At 51.0% G+C, this 21135-nt stretch overlaps 9 protein-coding genes across 9 annotated transcripts; 2 read left to right on the top strand and 7 right to left on the bottom strand.

Moving 5' to 3' along the window:
• Positions 1 to 402: 402 nt before the first annotated feature.
• Positions 403 to 2823, bottom strand: COCVIDRAFT_35515 (hypothetical protein; the record flags this gene model as incomplete). The annotated part of the gene is made up of 1 exon (XM_014703755.1): positions 403 to 2823. The coding sequence occupies one exon, from the start codon at positions 2821 to 2823 to the stop codon at positions 403 to 405; it is 2421 nt and encodes an 806-aa protein (XP_014559241.1).
• A 535-nt stretch (positions 2824 to 3358) lies between these two features.
• Positions 3359 to 5079, bottom strand: COCVIDRAFT_13793 (hypothetical protein; the record flags this gene model as incomplete). The annotated part of the gene is made up of 3 exons (XM_014703686.1): positions 3359 to 4356; positions 4409 to 4789; positions 4848 to 5079. 3 exons carry the CDS (start codon positions 5077 to 5079, stop codon positions 3359 to 3361), a joined length of 1611 nt encoding a protein of 536 aa, XP_014559172.1.
• A 1968-nt stretch (positions 5080 to 7047) lies between these two features.
• COCVIDRAFT_92486 (hypothetical protein) lies at positions 7048 to 8371 on the top strand (the record flags this gene model as incomplete). Its single annotated transcript, XM_014703754.1, has 2 exons — positions 7048 to 7739; positions 7789 to 8371. 2 exons carry the CDS (start codon positions 7048 to 7050, stop codon positions 8369 to 8371), a joined length of 1275 nt encoding a protein of 424 aa, XP_014559240.1.
• A 1096-nt stretch (positions 8372 to 9467) lies between these two features.
• Positions 9468 to 12058, top strand: COCVIDRAFT_92243 (hypothetical protein; the record flags this gene model as incomplete). Its single annotated transcript, XM_014703753.1, has 3 exons — positions 9468 to 9716; positions 9776 to 10623; positions 10672 to 12058. The coding sequence occupies 3 exons, from the start codon at positions 9468 to 9470 to the stop codon at positions 12056 to 12058; spliced, it is 2484 nt and encodes an 827-aa protein (XP_014559239.1).
• Positions 12059 to 12552: 494 nt separating this feature from the next.
• COCVIDRAFT_92403 (hypothetical protein) lies at positions 12553 to 13305 on the bottom strand (the record flags this gene model as incomplete). The annotated part of the gene is made up of 1 exon (XM_014703752.1): positions 12553 to 13305. The coding sequence occupies one exon, from the start codon at positions 13303 to 13305 to the stop codon at positions 12553 to 12555; it is 753 nt and encodes a 250-aa protein (XP_014559238.1).
• An 815-nt stretch (positions 13306 to 14120) lies between these two features.
• COCVIDRAFT_24416 (hypothetical protein) lies at positions 14121 to 15002 on the bottom strand (the record flags this gene model as incomplete). Its single annotated transcript, XM_014703701.1, has 1 exon — positions 14121 to 15002. The coding sequence occupies one exon, from the start codon at positions 15000 to 15002 to the stop codon at positions 14121 to 14123; it is 882 nt and encodes a 293-aa protein (XP_014559187.1).
• Positions 15003 to 15673: 671 nt separating this feature from the next.
• On the bottom strand, positions 15674 to 17299 carry COCVIDRAFT_92431 (hypothetical protein; the record flags this gene model as incomplete). Its single annotated transcript, XM_014703751.1, has 3 exons — positions 15674 to 16465; positions 16519 to 17051; positions 17110 to 17299. 3 exons carry the CDS (start codon positions 17297 to 17299, stop codon positions 15674 to 15676), a joined length of 1515 nt encoding a protein of 504 aa, XP_014559237.1.
• A 339-nt stretch (positions 17300 to 17638) lies between these two features.
• COCVIDRAFT_92290 (hypothetical protein) lies at positions 17639 to 18781 on the bottom strand (the record flags this gene model as incomplete). The annotated part of the gene is made up of 5 exons (XM_014703750.1): positions 17639 to 18304; positions 18354 to 18445; positions 18498 to 18566; positions 18637 to 18658; positions 18716 to 18781. The coding sequence occupies 5 exons, from the start codon at positions 18779 to 18781 to the stop codon at positions 17639 to 17641; spliced, it is 915 nt and encodes a 304-aa protein (XP_014559236.1).
• Positions 18782 to 19023: 242 nt separating this feature from the next.
• On the bottom strand, positions 19024 to 20656 carry COCVIDRAFT_35507 (hypothetical protein; the record flags this gene model as incomplete). The annotated part of the gene is made up of 3 exons (XM_014703749.1): positions 19024 to 20418; positions 20478 to 20539; positions 20590 to 20656. The coding sequence occupies 3 exons, from the start codon at positions 20654 to 20656 to the stop codon at positions 19024 to 19026; spliced, it is 1524 nt and encodes a 507-aa protein (XP_014559235.1).
• Positions 20657 to 21135: the final 479 nt, after the last annotated feature.

Genomic DNA, 21135 nt, shown 5'->3' with positions numbered 1-21135 from the left:
GGGTGGGAGAAAAACAAACAAGAGACAGAAACATTGCAGTGAGCCGTAGAGACATGGATGTTAGTCTATGGGAAGTGCGACCTGCGTAGTACGCAGCACGACACAACACCGGGGCAGAGAGCATGTGGTCATGGTCATGCGGGTTTTAAATTTCCTCGTTTCGCTCCTTCGGTGGAGGGCTTTGGGACGCCTACTATCTCATCGTCTATCTAGACGATACGAATTTACGCTTTTTGACATTTACACCACCGTTTTCCCCCTCAACCGTGACAATGCGATGAATGCGATTTCGCTACTGAAGTAAATAACCTATCTGGGTATCATGCTTTTTTGCAGAACACAGGAAAGCACACAGACACTCCTTATTTCTAACCATACTTCCCTTTCCACGCGAAACAAGACTTATCCCCTCCGCTTGAACCTAAACCCCGTCTCCTCATCATCGCTATCATCATCTCTCCTTCCAAACCTACCTTTCTTGGCAGGCGGCCCGCTCGCAGCTCCAGATCCCCTCTTCCTACTACTCTGCGTCTGCGTACCCTCGAGCTGCGTTTCGACAACTCGCTGCGTCCGTCCGCTACTCCTCTGCGTCCGCCCTGTAGGCACCACTTCTTCGTCGTCAGGCCCGCTATCCTCGACATTAATGACTTCCCGCGGTGTCTGCGTCTGCGTGCTATGCTTGCGTCGAGCGAAGCCACCGACTTCTGGTTCAGAGGCCTCGTCGTCGTCGTCGTCGGCTTGTGTGCCGCGGCGGCTGTGGTGCGAGCGCGATGAGGGTTCCACGTCTTCGAGGAAGAAGGCGTCACCGATACCGAAGCCTTTCTTTGGCGGGGCCTCTTCGAGCGTGACGAGGACTTTATGGCCTTGCACGCCTTGTTCGGCGCCGCGACGACGGAAGCGCTTGAAGTTCTTGCGGCCGTTCCATTCGGGATTCCAGCGGTCGCTGCCTGTTCTGCTCTGGTTGTGCGGGTTGCTTCTGCTTTGTCGTGGCAGGACGTCCATTTCCTCTATCTGTGCTAGGTTCTTGAGTTCAGAGATATCAATGCCTTGAAGCGCTTCTCGAAGGTTTTCTTCGTCTGCTTTGCGTCGCTCTTCCTCTTCCTTAATCCGTTGACGCGTGTGCTCACGGACATTGATCTCTTTCTCTGCTTTGGCCTTAGCCTTATTGAGTCGTGCCAATGCATCTACGCCTTTAGTGTTTGACTTTTGTACAGGTCCACCTGCTTCAGGCTCCACCGAAGCTGATGGAGCACGAGTAGCTGCTCGCTGTTTTCTCATCTTTGCGGCCGTGGGAAACAGCGTATCCATCTGTTCCTCCTTTTCGACGCTGTCTTGAATATGTAATGGTAGAGAGGCTTGGTTCTGCGTACTGGGACCAGTTTGTGTCTGTGGAGTTGCAACTGATGACCCTGAGGCAGCGACCTGCTGCACATTCTCCTCTGGTATGGTTTCCACTTTAAGCTTCTTCTTCGGGATCGGTTCGTCATCATCGAAACCGGTGAAGCGGCTGGTCTTGGACCTACTTATGCGCTTTCGCGGAACCACCTTTGTGGGTTCTTCTGCTGGAGCTGCACTCCCTTCTCGGGATTGTGAAGGTGTCCCTGACCTAGACATTGGAGTTCGGGCGCGCGTGGAACGTCGAGTTGGAGCTGAGTCTGGTACAGGGTCACTAGAAGGCACTTCGATAACTTCAGCGGGTGGCCGTTGGAGTTGAGTGCGGTCCTTTGTGATAATCACATCGAGAAACTCGTTTTGTAAGATGGAGCGTTGACCAAGTGCTTGATCAGCTCCAGTAACAAAGCTTGCAGCCCATTCTTCCATTGCATCAGGATAGGTTGGTAACCGTACTGTTATAACTGGAAGCTTCTCGTCACTTTTTCCACGCCGTTTCTTGCCTGCAACGCTGTGAACGTAATCGACGTATTCCTCGACAGTTGTCTCGCCTGGCCGGATATTGTAAAGTAATGCCTTGCCGCCTCCACCAGTGACTGGGTCAAGCAAGCTACTGTATTGGCCTTCATTCAAGAAAACAAATGTTAGGCCTGAGAAAACTTCTGATCTTGAAACATCAGGAAGTAGCATCTCCTGCGGGCGAGCTACTGGCTCTGCTCCTGCTGCTGGTACATAGTCCTTCTCAGCCGGCCACCATGTGTCAAAGTCCTCTTCCAATTGAGATGGTATATAATTTTGTTCTTCATCGACTGATGCGGCTGCAACACGGAGAACCGCTTCGAGAAATTCGACAGTAACTATGTGCTTGCCGGACGTTAGACCGGAGAGAACCTTGGGTAAATTTCGCTTCGCTGATACAACATGGGTTGTCTTGTCGAACACAAATTCTGTCGTGGTCTTGATGTCTAGGGAGTGCAATTGCGTACTACGTACTTTGCCGTCCCTTGACTCCTTCGACGCATAGGTGAACACAACCGGACGCCAGACAATTTTGAACGGCGCATAGCCTTGGGCTAATCGAATCGTGTGCTCTGTTCCTTTCAGTATCTCGCTACTGTAGGTCACCGTTCCATCATCTGCCTTTTGGCTCTTCAGTGTTGTCTTCTCATCGATTGTAGTTCCTTGACGGCAGCTGAGGTCAGTAACCTCAATCTGTGACCGTTTGTGAAGCTTGGTCCCGTCCTCTGGTACCACCTCATAAACTTTGAGCATAACATGCTTTCTCGACACAGCCTTGTTGTCAATCTTCCAATTCCTTCCCTGTGGGCCATCCTGATCGGCCGCCCTAGTTCGACCGAAGAGCTGCTGCGATCCCGGGCGCAGCCACACGCGCTTCCCTCCAAAAAGACTCTCGTGTTCCAGGAACCACATGGTTGTGGGCTACGGCGAAGCGGATTACTAACGGTCGGGCGGCGATGTATCTGGTGTGTTGCGCATCCTGGCTTTCATGGTACGCCTACGCTCTTTCTCGTCTGGCATGGCACGACATGTGAACAGGCGGACGCGCTGTCACGTGACGCGCTAACGATATGCTCCCCTCATTACCTTAACCAGTCACTCTGCTGCTCCCACTTCTAGGTTCTCACACATCTGCTCACTCTCTATGCACTATGATTTTGATCCTCATTGTACATTTGATGCTCTATTGGAGTAGTCGTCATGCCTAATGCTGACTGCTTCTTCGCTTCGTACATAGCCTGATCCCGCTATACATCGAATGACTTCTTGAGCCATTCAAGCCCGCAACATATTTACTTCCCCAGTATCATCTTCTTTGGACATCCGATAGGTATTGGTGCACTTTCAATCAGTACAAAAACAAAAGACATGTATGTCGCGTGTCGCGAAGTCAATTGGCGACGCCTGGTCGCCTCCTGATCATGTATCGCATCTCTACTCTCCTCTTCTATACTTGTACCTGGTTTATCTGGAGCAGAGCCTCCCGCCTGGACTGCATTGCTTCCTTAGCCGCGGCATTCTTCTCACGCTCTTCCTGAATCTTTTCGGCATACTTGCTGCGAGCTCTGATCCGAGGTCCCCATTTGTAGATCCAAAACATTGGTATACAGACGCCTGCAGAAACTGCAAAAAGTACCCACGTAGAGTTTTGGACGCCAAGTTTCTTGTACATTGGGCCGGTGTAGAAAGAACAAATACCAGCGAGAACGTCTCTAGCGAAACCATTGCCGCCGGTGGCCGAAGCAGAATACTCTCCACCGTAGGCGGCCACCATGTAGTCGATTGTGGCAAAATAGATTGCAAGGTTGGCACAGCCGATGAGTACTGCGAAGATGAGCGGTGCGATCCATGGAAGAGGCGGCCCCGTGACGACGAAAGCTGATCCAAACAAGCCGATCGGTAACAGCAACACCACCCAGCGGAGAGCTGAGAGTCGACTCTCAGGGCTGAGTACCGTGCCCTTTGTACGCAACTGGTTGTGACGTCTAATGATAGGGAAATATATCACTCCTGCTAGCCAATAGCCAATAAAGAGAGCAAATAGCGCAAGTCCAAGCTTGCTGGGTGTAAATCCCCATCCGCTCTCACCAAACACATAGCCATATGACTCCAGGAAGCTGAAGATGAGTGCATCGCTGAACCCACTCAGCAACGATAAGAACCCAACAATGGGCTCGCAAACAAGCATCTTGTATGGACGGCCCATGATGCTTCCCACCTTCTTCCAGTCGAGTTTTTTCTCTTCAGTTGGTCCAACGACATTGTCGTCCGGATTGATTTTACGTCGCCTCTTCGCTTCTTTGTTGAGCATAACCGTCGCTCTAGTCTCAGGAACGTAAAACGCGTGGATAGCCTGAACAGTAGCACCGAGCATCAGCTGGATCCAGAAGTTCCAGCGCCAGCCCAGGAACTGCTCAATGGGACCACCACAAATGCCACCGATGACTAGCATGTGTTAGTAAATCGTTTTCAACATCAAGGCCGTCGCGCAACTTACCGGAGCCCAGACAACTCCACAGACTGACCCAGAGAATGGGCATCTGCTGCTCTTCAGGCTCAAACATATCGGCAACCATTCCAAGGGTCACGGAGCCGCCTGCAGAGCAAAGACCACCAAAGAGACGTGCAATTAGTACTTGATGCCAGGAAGTACTGGCACCGGCAAGTATCTGCCACATGTTGACAGTGAAGAGTGATACTTGCATGATGGGCCACCGGCCAAACTCTTCGGACCAAGGAGCCCAGAGTTCGCATCCGAATCCGTACAGAATCAGGAACCAGGCCATTCCCGCTCTGGCGTTGTTGAAGTGATTGGTTCCGAGATTGTAGTGGGTGTTGAGGTGCCCGATGGCGTTTGAGTAGACTGCTGCATTGTAATCTATCAAATATTAGTTCTGCGCAGCTTCGATGTTTGGCAGGTTAGTTGCTTCACTTACTCATACTAGTCTGACACAAAGCCACAACAGTCAGAATCTGCCACTTCTTCTTCGTCGAGAACATGTATCCCGTCTTTTCAACGGAATTTGCCTCATCGAGCTTGAAAGCGCCGCTGGATCCTGTTTCGGCACTCCGCGTAGGAACCATTTCGATGTTGTCGTTTGGCTGTTTCTTGCGGCTGGTAGAGCCGCTTGACTTTGCGTCGCTTCCGCTCCGGAGGTGCGTAGCCATGATCTGTGCCGTGTCAGTAAAAAAATGTTGATATGGTACATGAGATAAAGTCAACGTACCAGCGATGAGTCAGTGGTTAGTTGTTTAATGGGTTTGAACTTGTGAGAAAGCTTTGGAGACTCAGTCGTCAGACCATGAAGCACTTGAGGATCAAAAGATAAGGAATGCCAGACATGGGAGTTCTTATGTATCGTGTTGATCTGGGCATTGAGTAATGATCCTCGGAACTGGGGCTGGTACGAGCCTTCATAACCATAGGTACGTTCAAGTTTCAACGTATGTGCAATACGTTGCATTGCTCTGGACAAAATGCGCGACGGCCCGCGCTCAGAACCATGGTTCAACTTAGGCTTCCCCACACACTGGCTAGAGCATCATATTTTTCTCGTCTACTAATTGGTTTCAAGTTTATGATATCTTATCCACCAAACATAACACTGTGTAGGGAGTGGAGTTTCATCATTTGAAGGCACAATCAAGTGAGGCTGTATCACCTGATACGATATCTTCCATCCTTAAAATCTCATCTCTTCACCCTTCAATCGCAAAAATAATCAGGTCCGCAACCCCGCAGGCAAACCACTAACACCTCAACATTGCACGTACATAACGGTACCTGACCCATCCCCTTCTTCCAAAAGAGTTAGTACCGAGGCCTACACCATGGTTCCTGCATATCTCTCCGCAAAATGGAACGCGGAGACTCCACACAACTTAAACAAGGCTTCTCTGCTTCAATGCCCTTGTTTCTTAACCCACCCTAGGGGTTTTGGGTTGCAGGCGATTGGATCGTATTTCGGATGTACCTGATACTTACCAGGTATGTGGGCGTAAAATTGCATGGGGGAATTCTGGACCTTTTGATGTCCAGTAGCACTCTCAGGTATTAGCATCGTCATTGTCTTTTTCGCTTCTGCTCCCAATTTTCGTTCGGTCGTTCGGCCACCTGAGGTTTTGATCGCGTCTAGCTCCTTTTCTTTTTGGTATCGTGATGCTTCAGATCCTGAAGATATGCTACCCGCTCCACTTCCAGTCTTTGGAATAACTTTCTGTCTATTTGGTCATGAAGGATCAACAATATCCTATATAAACATGAAGAGAGAAAGCCAGTAGGTCACTGGTAACCACAGTGAGATTCCAATATTCCCAAACTGTAGTGCGTTGTCTGTTTATTTGTGATGAGAGATAAGTGGAATTGGGTGACTGGCTAGAATGACCAAAGTCCTCAGTTTGACAAAAAGTAAAAGTCCAAGCAATATTGCATATAGCGCCACCATGACAGCTGCGTACACTTTCACCAGAGGAGACCCGAGTCAAATGGTTACAAGAGTGCTAGTATGAAGACCAACATGCAATTACACAATAGATAGTGTGTAGAAGAGCATCAAACTATCGGCCAATGCAATGTCGCAGTATGGTCTGAGCTGAAATGGACGATAGTTGGGGCTGGACTCGAGGCTACTGAAGCCAATCATGTGACCATGATGACAGACTAACCAGATTGATTCGCCATGACCGCACGTGAGACCGCGACATGGGGAGATCTATTTCTACATCGGACCATCGCACACACGGCCTTCCAATTCCCTGGGACTCCGTGTATATGCTTTTTCTCGATTCGGACTTTTGTCTCCGTCACGCCGCGTACTGACATCCCGACGCCACTTGTTGAGCCACGCTGCAGGACTTCACCGTTGCGCTGAACACATCTCGAGGAAAGTGAGAGTGCGCGTAAGTGCCCTTTACGACTGCGCTATTACCTGAGTCCACGCTTCCGTTCTTATTTCGCCTTGCCAATTGTGCACCCTGAATTGGCATAAACAAGTTGGCTGTCATCGACGCCTGCCGTTATATGTCAACACTGCAGGTCCGCCAATCACTGCACACGCCAACCCAACCCAAGTACCTCAAATCACATCATTCGCCATTCTCGCACTCATTAAAAAAGTTCTGGAGTTCTGCCGTAAGATGGTGAAAAAGATAACGTATTCGCGGCGGCAACCCGACAAGCGGCGCCTTTCCTTCGATTTTGATCAAGTTCGTGAGAATGACGACGGCCGCAAGCGGACCAAGACGGCTCATGAATCAGATGAAGTTCAGTTTGTGACTCCGGCTTCAAAAACACGGGCCAAAAAGCCGCTTGTGTCGAAGAAAAGCGCATTTGGTGGACCCGTCTCAATACCGGATGATGCCGATTTGGAACCTTCACCAAGAAGCGGCAACAGACTTTCGGTTTTCGACAAAGTTCTTAGTAATGGAAGGCACCAGCCTGAAAAGACAGACGAGAATAGTCTCCAATCCAATAAGCAACAGTTTTCAGAGATGATGAAGATCGGACAGAGGTCCAGAGAACACAACGACCAGAAGAGCAAACGCTATCTGCCTACGCCACCAGCCGAGGTTCAGAGAAAAGGGCACGATGAAGTGCAGGAGGATGAGGGTTTTGTACGGCTGAATGGATATGTTGACAAGGACGGATTGAACACGCCTGAGACATCACCTACTCCTTCAACGCGAACCTTTCAGTTATTTGGACAAGCCCGCAAAAATGCGCCGAGAGAGCCCTACCAACCAAGGGCCTACAAAGCCTTACTGACTCCCGCACCTCGCGAGAAGATTGGTGGGTCTCTGTTATCAAGAGAGTCTCGTGAAACCCAGTTGTAAGTGCGATTCGGAATGCGTCTTAGTTCCGCAGACTGACTCGACTAGATGGTCGACGAACCAAGTCAGCTCACCGTTCTTGCAGCTCCCGCAAAATGTCCGGGATATCATCTACAGATATACACTAGGCGGCAAAACAGTCAACATCAACTATGAGACATACCGGATAACCTTCGACCCCACGAGGCCTCAGGTGGCGAAGAAAGTCATGCCTGTCTTCAAATATAATTGCACGGTCATTGACGGCAAGATGAATCCTTTCCAGGCGGCGGCCAAGCCGTATATCAAGATACGCAAGAGCTTCACTCTACTGAATAGCGTCTGTCGGCAGTTGTATGTGGAGACTGCGACTCTGCCATATAAACTCAACATGATGTGCTTTGCCTCACATAACATCATGGTCAACTTCGTGCTCATGGAGAAGCGACTGTCTCGTGAGCAACTCGATGCCCTCACGCAGCTGCTCCTTCGCAACGAGCTGCCTGGTCCGAACCTGCTGGCTTGTCTGCGGAATCTCGAGAAAGTTTACCTTGTATCTGACCAGAGTGGGAAGTCTTCGGGTTGGTATCATGTTGAGCGTGAGGAAGGAAAAGAGCCAAATCTAGTCCAGGCTCCGAAGGGGCGTGCATGATAAGTGGGCTGGGTGGGTTGGGTGGATGTAATGGGCAGTGGATGGGATTTCCTTTATCTGGTCGGATTCCGACAAATACGGCGGTAAGAAGCACATATTCACCGGTCTTGTTGTAGACGGACTGGAGATGCAATATGCAGCATGACTCGATTTTCTTAGTAGTGCACAATGCATCTGTGGTACGTGGCCGTGCCACTTTTGGGGGGGCGCATGGTTGGTTTAGTCAGACTGGCATGTGAAAGAGGCACCGTATCTAAGCCCGAGTGTCGTTCAGATGACCACGAGCTTGACACCCTTAATTTTTTTGGTGTGTGCACTGTCGTCTCATGTGCTTGGATCTCGTGCTGTGTGGAGATCGAAAGGAGCAGTCGGAACGCGTGGGAAGCGGTTCATGGGCGCACCCCACGTTTGCACCCTCTCCGGATCTACGTACGCTGCCTGCCGGTTCTCCGCAAGCCAGTGACCCCAAGTCAGCACTGTCAGCGACCACAATGACCAGGACGGTGCATGGCAGCGGATACAGCAGTGTGGAGCTTCTGCAGGTCCCAGAGGAAATATTTGCTAATCATCAGCATGGGCCGACAAGGACGGCCAGTGGGTGCTGCTGGAGCGAGTCGTTGTCACATTTCTTTAGCCGTACCCTTGACGTTTAATGACGATGGCCCATGGACACGCACCCACTCCTCCCCCGGCCCTCGAGCCTGCACTGGCAGCTTCTGGTAAATACTTCAGACGCCGGTGTCCACCTTCGCTGCCCATCTCCTGTCGCTCTGCCAGCTGTTTGCTACAAAATTCCACTCGCCGACCCGTGACGTAGCTTCCGCGACTTGCGCGACACCTGGCGCATGACCACCGCCCACGGTTGACCCCATTTCCGCCAATACCTACACCGCGTCTCTGGGGAAAAGCACTATTATTACTACGCTGTCGACCGCCGTTTTCGATTGAAATATCTCGTCCTGCCAGTCTCCGCCTTCCCACCTCGATAGCTTCACAACCTGTTGCGCAGCGCCCCTATCGGCCCTTTCCTTTGACCATTGTCCGACCCTCCAATTCAGGCCTTGTACCGTTCGCGCATGGCGTGCACCATTGCTCCATGTCACTGCTGTCTGACACTATCTTTGCAGGCGGCAGCACTCGACTGCACGTAAGAGGAGGACAAAATGGCCCGAAATCCTTGAAGAAGAGCAAGAGTCACGCCGGGTTCCTTGGTCCCCTCGCACACCTCGTCAGGAACCCCGTAGGCAGTCTCGTGGGAATATTAGGCGACAACAATGTCCCTGAACAGGGGGTTGGTACAGCGGAAGACGCCCGCCGCCAGGTTCTGTACCTGCGCATGAAAGACGTGGGTTCCTCAGATTGGTGGTACCCATCATCACATGCTAACGAGACTGCGCTGCACAGGCCGAGACCTACGACGAATGGAAAGCCGCTGCCACTGAGCTCGACATCTTAGAGGGCAATGAGGCCTGGAAAGACGAAGATGAGACGCTCGAGTACAACGCCGACCTCGTCGCCGCTCGCCTAAATGAATTGGACGACGCGCGTATGAGTTGCGACGTCAAAAGGATGTTGTTCCTGATTAGAACCACCCTCACCCGCGGCTTGGGCGACATGGGTGATCTGCGCCTGTACAAGCATTCGCATATCGGCACCAAACGGCTGATTGAGAGGTACATTGAGTCAGCACAACAAACTTTGGCTGCCTTGTTGAGCGTGTCAGAAAAGCAAGGAGACCAGTGTTCTGTCGAGCCACGACGACTGGTCGACCAGCTCCTGCAGACACGTCAATCCTTCGGCCGAAGTGCATTGCTTCTGTCGGGAGGTGGCACTTTGGGCATGAACCACATTGGCGTTGTCAAGGCCCTGTGGGAAGCCCGTCTCCTTCCACGCATCATTTCTGGAGCATCTGCTGGAAGCATCGTCTGTGCTGTGCTTTGCACCAAGACGGATGCAGAGATACCAGATGTCATGCACGAATTCTGCTATGGTGATCTGAATGTATTTGAAGACCCAAACCAACCTGATGGTCTTCTAGGCATGGCGATGCGTTTGATGAAGTCTGGTGTTCTTTTCGATATCTCGCATCTAACCAGAGTCATGAGAGGCTTGCTCGGAGACATGACTTTTCAGGAGGCATACAATCGGACCCGTCGCATCTTGAACATACCGGTTTCAACATCCTCGCTCTATGAGCTGCCCAGGCTGTTGAATTATATTACGGCGCCGAACGTCATGATTTGGTCGGCTGTGTAAGTAATGTGGATACACTGTTTTATGTTTATACTAATGAAACTTAGATGTACCTCTTGCTCGGTCCCATTGATCTACAAGAAAGCCTCTCTTATCGCCAAAGACCCCAAGACTGGTCTGGAAGTTCCTTGGGACCCCAATCCTGACGCCACTTGGATCGACGGCTCGGTTGACAATGACCTGCCAATGACACGTCTGTCAGAAATGTTCAATGTCAACCACTTCATTGTCTCTCAAGTTAATCCACATGTCGTTCCTTTTCTGGAGAAGGAGGAGGGGCTAGTTCCTATCGAGGCTCAACAAGAAATTGACGTTGGTCCTAGCTGGCTAAGCCTTTCCGCCAGTCTGTGTAAAGGAGAAGCCATGCATCGCCTGCAGCAGATGGCAGATACTGGGGTTTTTCCAAACCTTGCCACCAAAGTCAAATCGGTCCTTAGCCAGCGGTATTCTGGAGACATTAATATCTTTCCCAAGATCCACTATGCCGACTTTCCTAGGGTGCTGAGCAACCCGACAACCGAGTACATGATTGGATGTATGCTAACTGGGCAACGTGCTACTTGGCCGAAGCTTTCACGCATACAGAACCACGTCGCCATTGAGCTTGCTTTGGACGATACAATACAGCAATTGAAGGGGCGACTTGTTTTCCCCTCCACACCCACCGAACCCCAGATCAGACGCACAAATTCTCAAGACACTAACATTTCCCAAAGAAAGCGAGCGAGGTCGACACACAAGTCAACGCGCTTCCAACTGAGGACGAGCCCTCCCAGCCCAGTACTTAGAAAGTCAGCACCTACTACACCATTCCTTTCTCGCACGCAGTTGAAAGCATCACTGCAGCCTTTATCCGCCTCGAAAAAGATTAATGACGCAACCCGTCGCCAAACTCACGGCCTAAATATTGATGCGATACAATTGGAACCAGCATCGTCAACCAACGACACTTCTGACCAAGACTATTTTGCAGACCCCGACTCAGACCTCACAGATGGCATCTCATCACCTTCCCCACCCACATCACCCAATTTCCAAGGCCCAACCCTATGGCCGTCGACACCCCAAGCCGTAATGCGACCTGCCCCGCAACCGGTATCACAACCTATATCATCACCACCTGCCAATACCAGCCCACTTCGCCGCCGCACAGACACATTGTTCCATCTCACCATGACATCAGCGACCTCGCAGTCCACAGCGGGCAACGCACCAAGCTCGCCCGAACTACGCTACAAGCGCCTATTCCATCCTCCCGGCCCAGCTACCCCCGACGTCAGTGTTGGTCCGCCGCAGCTTGAGCAAGAATTTGTCTGGCCGACACCTTCACCGGGGCCCAGCCGCCCGGGCAGTAGACGCAACAGTGCATCTGGCTTGCCACTTGATCACTCGGGCACAAGGGGTATGCTGATGCGGAAGAAGAGTTGCATGTAATTTGAGTCTGTATAGAGATTACATTTTCTTTTGTAGATTTGTAGGACTACAAGCGAGTCTTGTGTCCATATCATCATCTTGTCCATCTGCCAGTCACACTCTTCTTTCATATGTTCTCCTGCGTATCTCCGCATTTTCAGGCGTGACGTGTTGAACTTTTTTTCTTCTTCTTTTTGAGGATGCAGAGTGATACATGGATACATAAACATTTACCTATTATTTTTTTTTCTTTTGTGAAATACGGTAGAAAGCAGAGCTAAGAAGACATTATCGTGTATAGGGTATACAGATAGAGAGGCATTACCGAATTACTGATGAGAAGCAGGATATACATACATCAGAGAAAAGAAAGAAAAAAATCACAGATACATTATTAGTAGAGATTTAATATGTATATATCCTTTTATCGCATTTTCCTCTCTATAGTCATGCCCCATTCGTATATACCATTACTCATATATTTAACCCCCCTCCATCTCCTTTCCTTCTGTCTCTCACATACCCCTTTCACCCCCAAACTTGACCTTGACCTCCTTCTTCCCCCTCCACCGCTCAATCAACTCGTACCCAAACACCAGCACAATCGGTAAACTCACTATAATCGCCGTGACCCGGCGCGCCGCGGGCTTGTACTTGGGCGGAAGCCGTATGTCGGGTGTGGGCTCGATGACGCGCGTGTGTTGGGAGAGCGCGGGCGGGATGCGGCGAGGGGTCGATGGGTAGGGGTTTGGTGGGAGGACGGGGTTGCGGGGGGATGTTGTGTGCGAGGTCGAGGAGATGGGGGATGGGGCGGGGATGGGTTTCTGTGGGAGGGGGATGGTTGTTGGTGTGGGGTGGGCGCGAGGGGGTTTGGGTTGTGATTGTGGTGGTGCTTGTGCTGTTGTTGCTGTTGCGGGTTTGGTTGTTGGAGGCGTAGCGCTACTCCTGCTCTCTAGGCTGGCTGCTTTGGTAGGTAACGTTTTGCTCAGTGTCCCTTTTGCGCGTACAGACTCGAGAATCTTGCTTGTTGCTGCTGTGACAGGCGTGGGATGTTCCGGCGCATTCTTCTTTGCAATTGTCTTCTTGTCCTTCTCTGGCGCGACGAATTTGTCCCTGGGCGCTATAGACTTTGTAGTCGCCTTTTTTACAGCCGACGTCTTCTTTGCGTCTGCGACTATTGTTTCCCCCGCATCTTCGGCTGCGGCCTTCTTAGGGCGTCCGCGTTTCTTGACTGCTGGTGGTTCGATGATGGTGTTTGTCGACGACATTGTCGCAATGTTTCTTGTTTTGCGCAATTGGTGTATAAACAGCGTCTCTAGGCAACGAACGCTGAAAGGGGTGTATAAGAGTCACCAGAGGCTTTGCGACACAAGGAGCAGGGTACGGGCGCGGCTTCGAGGGGTAGAGCGGGAAATTTTGGGCCAGTGTTTTTGGGCGGAGATTACAGAACAGGGATATGCGCGTATCGATAGGAGTACCGTCTAGCCATCCCTGCGTAGCGAGAAACCTTGTGTAGCTGGGCATTACATGACGTTGGTTACGACGAAGTAGCGATGTTAACTAAGCCTGGTAAGTGCACCGTTTTCAGTTTCGCCGAGTTGCAATAGACAGCAGCTGAGTCGTGCTTCACGCTAGCATTATCAGAGATGTGAATACTGCTCACAGCAGCAAGCCTGAAACCTTTAAGCAGAGCCGCTTCAGTTATTAGTACTCTGAAAATCTTCCTCATTACTGGTATGTACAGTCTTGGTCGTTATCGAGGAAAGGAAAAAATCTATATCTCCAAGTTTGGCATCAAGTGAGATTCACTAGTGCAAATAGTTCAGTATGATTTGGTCAATTCATGGTGAAAAATATTAACCAAAATGATCATAAAATTTGACAGAAGAGTCAACACGAATACCAAGTCACAATTGTACTTCAGCAAAAGTTCATACTCTCCCCAATCATCACACTTGGACATTCAAAAGCCCCCAAAGAATTTCATTCAACATACCAATCAATTACACTTTTCTAACTTCATCCCCTATATACGCGCCTCCCTGTAACTGTCCAAAGGAAAAGAAAAAAATCCCAAAAAATCTCACATCTTATCCGCCATACCCTCACCTCCCATCCAGACAATATACTGCTCAATACTCTTCTGCATGGCATTCGTCGACTTCTCAATCAAGCCCGTAAGCGGAGTCTTGGCCGCATGCTCCCTCATAACATCCAGGTAATCATCATTGAAACCATCGTTGATATTCATCTTGGCGACACCGCAGTCAATGCACTCGCGCAGGAGCTTCTCCTGGAAGTATTCTTTGCCCGCGCCGTGCAGCACAAGGCTGACGCGGTCGCCGACTTGAGCGTGGACGCGCTTGAGGCGCTCATAGTCGAGTTGTGGGCCTTTCGGGCCGTATTTGCCGTGGACGTTGCCGAAGGCGGGGGCCAGCCAGTTGATGCCTGTTGCGACGAATTCTTCTGCTTGCTCGGGCGTGGTGAGGATGGCTTCGAGGCCCATTTCGCTGAGGTCGCCTACGCCGTCTTCGCCGCCGTCGATACGGCCGGGTTCGGCTTCGGTGATGATGCCGCGCTCGTTGCAGTAGGCGACTAGTTCTTTGGTCTTCTCCAGGTTGTCGTCGTAGTGGCTCATGTCAACCATGATGCCGTCGAAGCCATTCTTGATATCTGCTGCCTTCTTTACAATCTCGGGTGTTTGGGCGTGGTCCATGTGGAGCGCAATGGGCACACTGGCGTTGTCTGCTGCTTCACGTGCGGCGTGGACAAGAATGGCATCTGCGTATTGTACTGCCCATGGGAAGAGCTGAATAATGAGGGGAGCGCGCTTGGCTTCTGCAGCGCGAACAGATGCGAGGATTCCTTCAACGTTGTAGACACATGTTGCGCAGATGGCGTATTTGTTTGCTGCGGCGTGTGCAACAAGTTTCACGGCTTTGTTTTGGGAGAGATCGGGTGCCATTATGGATGATATATATGATGAATAGATTCTTTTGTATTGTATAGAATCAATGCACAATTCCCAGATGTAAGATGCTGGAGGAAAGAGGAATGTGAGGTAGGATTGATGATACAGTCCTGCCCCTCGTATGTAGTAGTTCCGGCTGCACTTCCGACATTCCGAGAGTATGTTATGGCGGGGCTGTCGGCAATTGACCACATTATTTAACGGCGCAAACACCGAGGATCCGGCCCACTGGCCGCTCAATAGCTTCCGTATCAATGGCGGGGCCTGCGGGATACTCAGTTCAGCAGCTCTTGCCGCGGCTGAGTTTTAGTTTCACCCGGTGGTCTACCGGATTTTCCGGATTTTCCGGATTTTCCGAATTCCTCAGATGATATGCTCGAAAAAATTGAAATATGCATGCTTCTACAATGAGTCGGCAAAAGAGTCTAGGCTGGCATTTTCAGCGTTTCCCGCTAACGTTGTTCTTCATGCATCGATTATATGCTTGATATCCTACACTAGCGCAAAACACTGCCGAGTCTTAATTGACGGAAAGCAGTTCAATAGTCGGAACAACCATGTAGTATTCTTCAAGAAGGCCATGACGTCATACCAAATCCTAACCATCCACATCTCAGCGTCTTCAAAACCATGAGTGCAACAGAAACGCTGACCATTCAAACCAATTACTCTTCCATCTTATCCCCACTATTAACAATGCCCGCATTCCCCTCTCCGAGATGCTTCAATAGCCAACTTCGCTTGAAGTACGTGTTGGGATGAACAATGGTATCCAGATCATTGTTACTCCAACTGCCATCGTCCTTGACCTTCTTAATTTCCTTTTTATGACTCCATTCGAAAACGCGATTGCAAGCTACGTGGTATCTCTGCTTGACCACATCTTCCTTGATTGTCTTGAGAGTATCGCGGTCGTTAACGCCAACACGTTGGAGGAGCGTGAGCAGGTTGTCCGGTGTAAATGTACGGTATGGGCAGCCATGTGACTGTCCTGGTCCAGGAAGAGGTTCTGTGAGAAGTTTTTGGCACGAGTAAGGGGTGTAGCCGCGGCCACGACGGTTGGCGTCACCACCTACATCGCCGTAGGCGTGGCGGATGTTGTATTTGTATTCTTTTTGAAATTTCTCATCTGTGATCAGCTTGAAGCTTCGCCGCCAGAATACCAAACACTCATCCAAACTTAGGCCAATGCCTTTCAGGAACAGAGTATACTGTAGACGGCCATAGTGCTTGAGATGTGAGTTCTCGCGCAATGTCATGTGTAGGTTGCGCATGCAGAGCGGGAAATTTTGCGACAGTGTATCGATGCTGTTAGCAGTTATGGTGGAGAGGCCGTTGATATCGGCATCTGACGTCGAGTATGCGGCGTCGGGCGCTGTGAAGGACTGAGAAAGGTGTGCAAGGATTGGTGCAAGGCGGTCGTCTTCGTCGAGGCGAGGAAGTGCTCGTGCTGTCAACTGTTCAAACGGTTAGCAAAAGATTCGAAAAACACGCATTGCGGATGGCATACTTCAAGTGCCTCGTCTAGTTTCTTTGTGAACTCGGCCACCACTAAGCTCATCTGCTCTCGTTGTGGCACATAAGCCATGCCCCTTCTCAACAGGACTTTTCTCTGTGCAACGAGTTCTGGCACTCGCTCCCAGTCGACTTTGAACCACTCCTGATCCTCAGTCTTCTTGATTCCGCTAGCAGCATGTAGGTCGTCCTTCAATTCGCGCTTCTCATCCTCTTTGACCTCCTCCCACTCAAGGTTCAGACTCTTTACGAATTCTTGTCGCTCTCGTATATCATCATCTTTGAACCGTAGTGTGAACAGCATTGTCTCTAGCCGCGAAAACCGCCGGCGGAGATCCTCTGTTGACGAAAACGCAAGCCTAAGTATGAAGTGTGAATAGTGGTCCCTTCGCCTCTCTTCCTGTAGTTTCTGGCTTCTTGACGAATCTGATCGAAGTGGTAGGTATTTGTCGAGTATACTCTTCATATACTCGGCCGTCTCTTCAGGGCTCTTGTTGCGGAAACTACATGCTTCGAGTTCGGAGAGGACTGCAACGTCAAAGTCAGCAAGTGAACACAGTTGTTTGCGCATTGTCATGCCACTGACCCTTCAATCGGTTGATTGCCCATGTCTCAAACTCCTCGAGAGTAATTTCGGCTGTGGGTGGCAGCACATAGAAGTTCAGCCGGTGCTGGTAGTTCTGTTGCTGGAATTCCGCTTTGGCAAACTGTCGCTTCTTGTAATCGAGATTGGCACGACGCTTGGTATCGACTCGGGAATGGTCGTGGCGGATCATGGCGAAGTTGTATTGTTGCTGGTCTATTACCTGGGCAAGCAAGTCGGGTAATGTGGATGCAGTATGTTAAAGTGGCAGGCGCGGTCGCGCCAACGCGTAAATCCACGCTAACCATTTAGAGCCAGCGCGCATCCCAGGTTTCTGATGGGGCACATTCGACCCCAGCTAATAGCCTACCAGCATGCAGTCCTGAATAGCACAATGTCAAAGCTACTTCGCCTTATGTGTATATATCTAAGTAGCGGATTGTATCAGTTCTATCAAGTCTATGTTCATTTTATTCCACCTCGATGCGCGATACATCAACGCTCCAACGCACGCTTGCTGTCTGCACACCACTCAGCCCAGCAAGTCACCTAAAGCGTTGACGTATGCGGTGGGAACTGTCGGCGCACCCTCGGCTAGGAAGTCTTCCTTCTTGCTGACACCGGTCAGCACAGCCAGCGTACCTCCCAACTTGCCGTCTATGCCAAATTGAATGTCGGTGTTCAGTCTGTCTCCTATCATGCAAGTCCTGCTGCGGTCGAATTTGAATTTTCCTTCTACAGCATCCATCATAGCCTGGCTCGGCTTGCCCAGAGACAGTGGTGCCCTTCCAATCGCCCTCTCAAGCGCGGCACCAGAAGAGCCTGCACCTGGGAACAGAGTATGCGACATTGGCAGCGTGCTATCAATGTTTGTCGCAAGGTAGACAGCCCCACGCTGTAGGTACTGAAAGGCGATTGCGGTCTTCAGATAGTTGGAGTGGAAGTCTAGCCCGCTGAGTACAATGCCGACATCTGGATCAAGAAGGGTGCCGTTCGCGATGGCATCGAAATCTTCTGGTTGGCGGATATCGCGACGGTATGCAGGGTCTGTACCACCAATGTAGGGGACGCCTTCAGATTCGAGCTCCTGTTCGACGCCAGACTCGCCCAACACAAACACTTTGTTCTTCGGCCCGGGCAGCTTGAGGATGCGGGCAATGTACACGGCAGCACTATAGGACGAACCAAAGACTTCATCCTGTGGTATGATCAGCTGGTGTTCATCCCTTGGAATCGCACATACATACCACATTGGCGGGTATTCCTAGTTTGTCAAACTTCTTCTTGTAGTCGGCACGCGATTTTGTGCTATTGTTGGTAACGAAGACGAGCTGTTTGCCTGGAAATACTTATTAACTCTCCCAACCCTCCCAGGAATACGGCAAACGTACCTTTACTCCTCAGCATCTGAAGTGTCTCGGGAACCTTGTCAAACAAATGATCGCCGGACCAGAGAACGCCTATCCTTTGCCACAATCAGCAAACCGCTACATGTTACACAAAACTGCGACCAAGTAGTTGGGTGCGTACCATCGCAGTCAAAGAGGAAGACCTTTGGTGTTGTTAAGTACGATGCGATTGACTAGGGTGGGGTGGTTTGTGGACATACGTCAAATCTGTCCAGGAAGCCGTCAATAGCGACCTTGTCGCCGGAGAGAAACTGAGGACTCGCCATTGCTGTCAGAATTCTGTCTTCTTGTACAGGCCTTTGCAGCGTGTTGGAGTGCTAATAGGAGAATGATCTGGTGGAAGATGACAATGGTGGGGTGCTTGGCATGCGCCTTGCAGTCTGTTCGGAATGAAACCGATCAGTTCCGAAGGTCAAAAAGGTACTCATTTTATTTATTTCATCATTCGTTTATACATGCTACATGGTTCTTGGTCTCGTATGGCTCTTCACAGCTTGGATTGATCCAGTCAATCCACAATAATTTTCTTCTCCAGCTCCTCATAGTTCTCGAAGAAGCTATCGAACAGGTTCACGGCGTGCTCGACGTCATGGGCACCACCCGTCTCACGGATACTGTGCATGCTGAGCTGAGGGTTGCCCAGATCAAGGGTGCGAGCACCCATGGCTGCTGACAGCATGGGGCCAATTGTGCTGCCACACGACGAGTCATTGCGAACAACGAAAAGTTGAAGTGGAACTCCTTCCTTGGTCGACGACAGATTGTAAGAAGCAGGTTTCGCACGACGCGCCGCCTCCTGGAGCAGGACAATACCTGGCGTATTAGTGGCATAACGGGCATTGGCGTTGATCTTGATGACTGTTCCCTTGTTCATCTCAGGCCTATGCTGAGACTCGTACTTGGCGGGGTAGTTGGGGTGGACTGAATGAGCCATGTCTGCGGACACGAGGAAAGATGTTGCCAAGGTTTGCTCAAACGCGGTAGCAGTATCGGCCTCCACCTTGTCATACGACTTGTCAGAGTTGCTCTCAGACGCGGGCAGGACGCTTAGACGGCGGATGACAGCAGGCAAAAGGTTCGAGTCGGCGCCTTGGGCTGTCTGGGAGCCAATTTCCTCATGGTCAAAGCATGCGATGAGTCGAATAATGGAATCCTTCTCTAATGCCGATGGAGAGGAAAGACTCTTGATAAGTCCCTCAACACTGCAGTACGTCATCATGAGGTTGTCCAGGCGCGGGGAGAAGATGAGTTCGTTGTTCAGACCACCGATGACTGATTTTTGTGTGTCGTACAGAACCATCTCAAAGTCGACGATATCACTAGCTTCTACGCCTGCCTCCTCGGCGATGATGTCGACGATATAAGGATGATGTCTGACGGTTGGAGCGGCGAGTGGCTCAAACGAACCCTCGTTGTCAGCGTCCTTGGTCTCCTCTTTAGTCTCTTCAGTCTTGCCCTGGCGGTTCAGCTCTGCTGCAACCAGACCAGTGATGGGGAACAGTTGTGTCTCCTTGTTGAATTGGAAGTTCTCCTGGCGATCCAGGTGAATTGCCAGTGTGGGTATCCTCAGAATGGGTCGGTCCACCTTGACCAGGCGCTGCTCGATGTTGCCATCCTTTGTCCGCACCATGGCCCGACCGGCGATGCTGAGGTCGCGGTCGAACCAAGTATGCCAGAGCCCGCCGCCGTATGTTTCGCAGGCTACTTGGAGGAAGCCGTCACTCTGTCGCTTAGAAACGGGCTTGATGCGCAGACAGGGCGAATCGGTATGGGCGCCGATCATGGCAATGGGATTTCCTGGCTTCCATTTCTGGCCGATAGCAAAGGCGACGATGGAGGAGGTGTTGCGGGTGAGGTAGTATTTGCCTCCGGGTTGGAGGGTGGGTGCCCATGAGTCTCGTTCCTGAGGTTTCTGGTCAGGATATATGCAGGGGCTGGAAAGAGGGGCAATTGTAGACTTGCCTTGATCTGCTTGAAGCCGGCCTTCTCTAGTCGTTCCTTTGCTGACTTGACAGCATGGAATGCTATCGATGGTTAGCACATGTCAATACTCGGGTCATTGAATCCATCATACGCGTGGGCGAGGCATTCACAAAGGAGAGAAAGTCCTCTGCAGCTTGGAGAGAGGGCTTGGAGCTCATTGTTCGATGGATGCGCAACAGACGAAAAGGAGGTCGTGGTACAATAGAAGGGGCAAAGGGAGTGAGGTGCAGTAGTGTGGTTTGCAGCTTTAGATGTGGCACGATAGGCATTGGACCGCCAGGGCTACATACATAGTAAGTACAGGCAGGGCGGCGGGCGGTGTGTGGGGTATCGACGTATCGACGTATGGACGAGAGGCCGCGGCAGGCGGGCGGGACTAACCCGATTGAGCAGGCGGGCTCTCATTGGACGAGAGGCAGCGTCAACGCGTGCGAAGAACATCAAAACAGCGACAAGCCAAACATGGGAGGCACGACGAGGTGGCTCCTGCCTTCGCGCACCATCGGGACTGCCTCTGCTTTTGTGTATGAGGTTGGAAGGTGCTTCGGCCAGTGTGTTTGCATCTTCATATCCCCAACCACCCTCGTTTTGCGTAGATGCACCCTGTGGCTGTCCATTGTTAGCTTCCCGCCCCTCG

This window comes from Bipolaris victoriae, assembly GCF_000527765.1.
Source record: "Bipolaris victoriae FI3 unplaced genomic scaffold scaffold_20, whole genome shotgun sequence".
Taxonomy (NCBI): Eukaryota; Fungi; Ascomycota; class Dothideomycetes; order Pleosporales; family Pleosporaceae; genus Bipolaris; species Bipolaris victoriae.
Note: the sequence above shows the minus strand (reverse complement) of the source record. Positions and strands in the feature narration are given on the sequence as shown.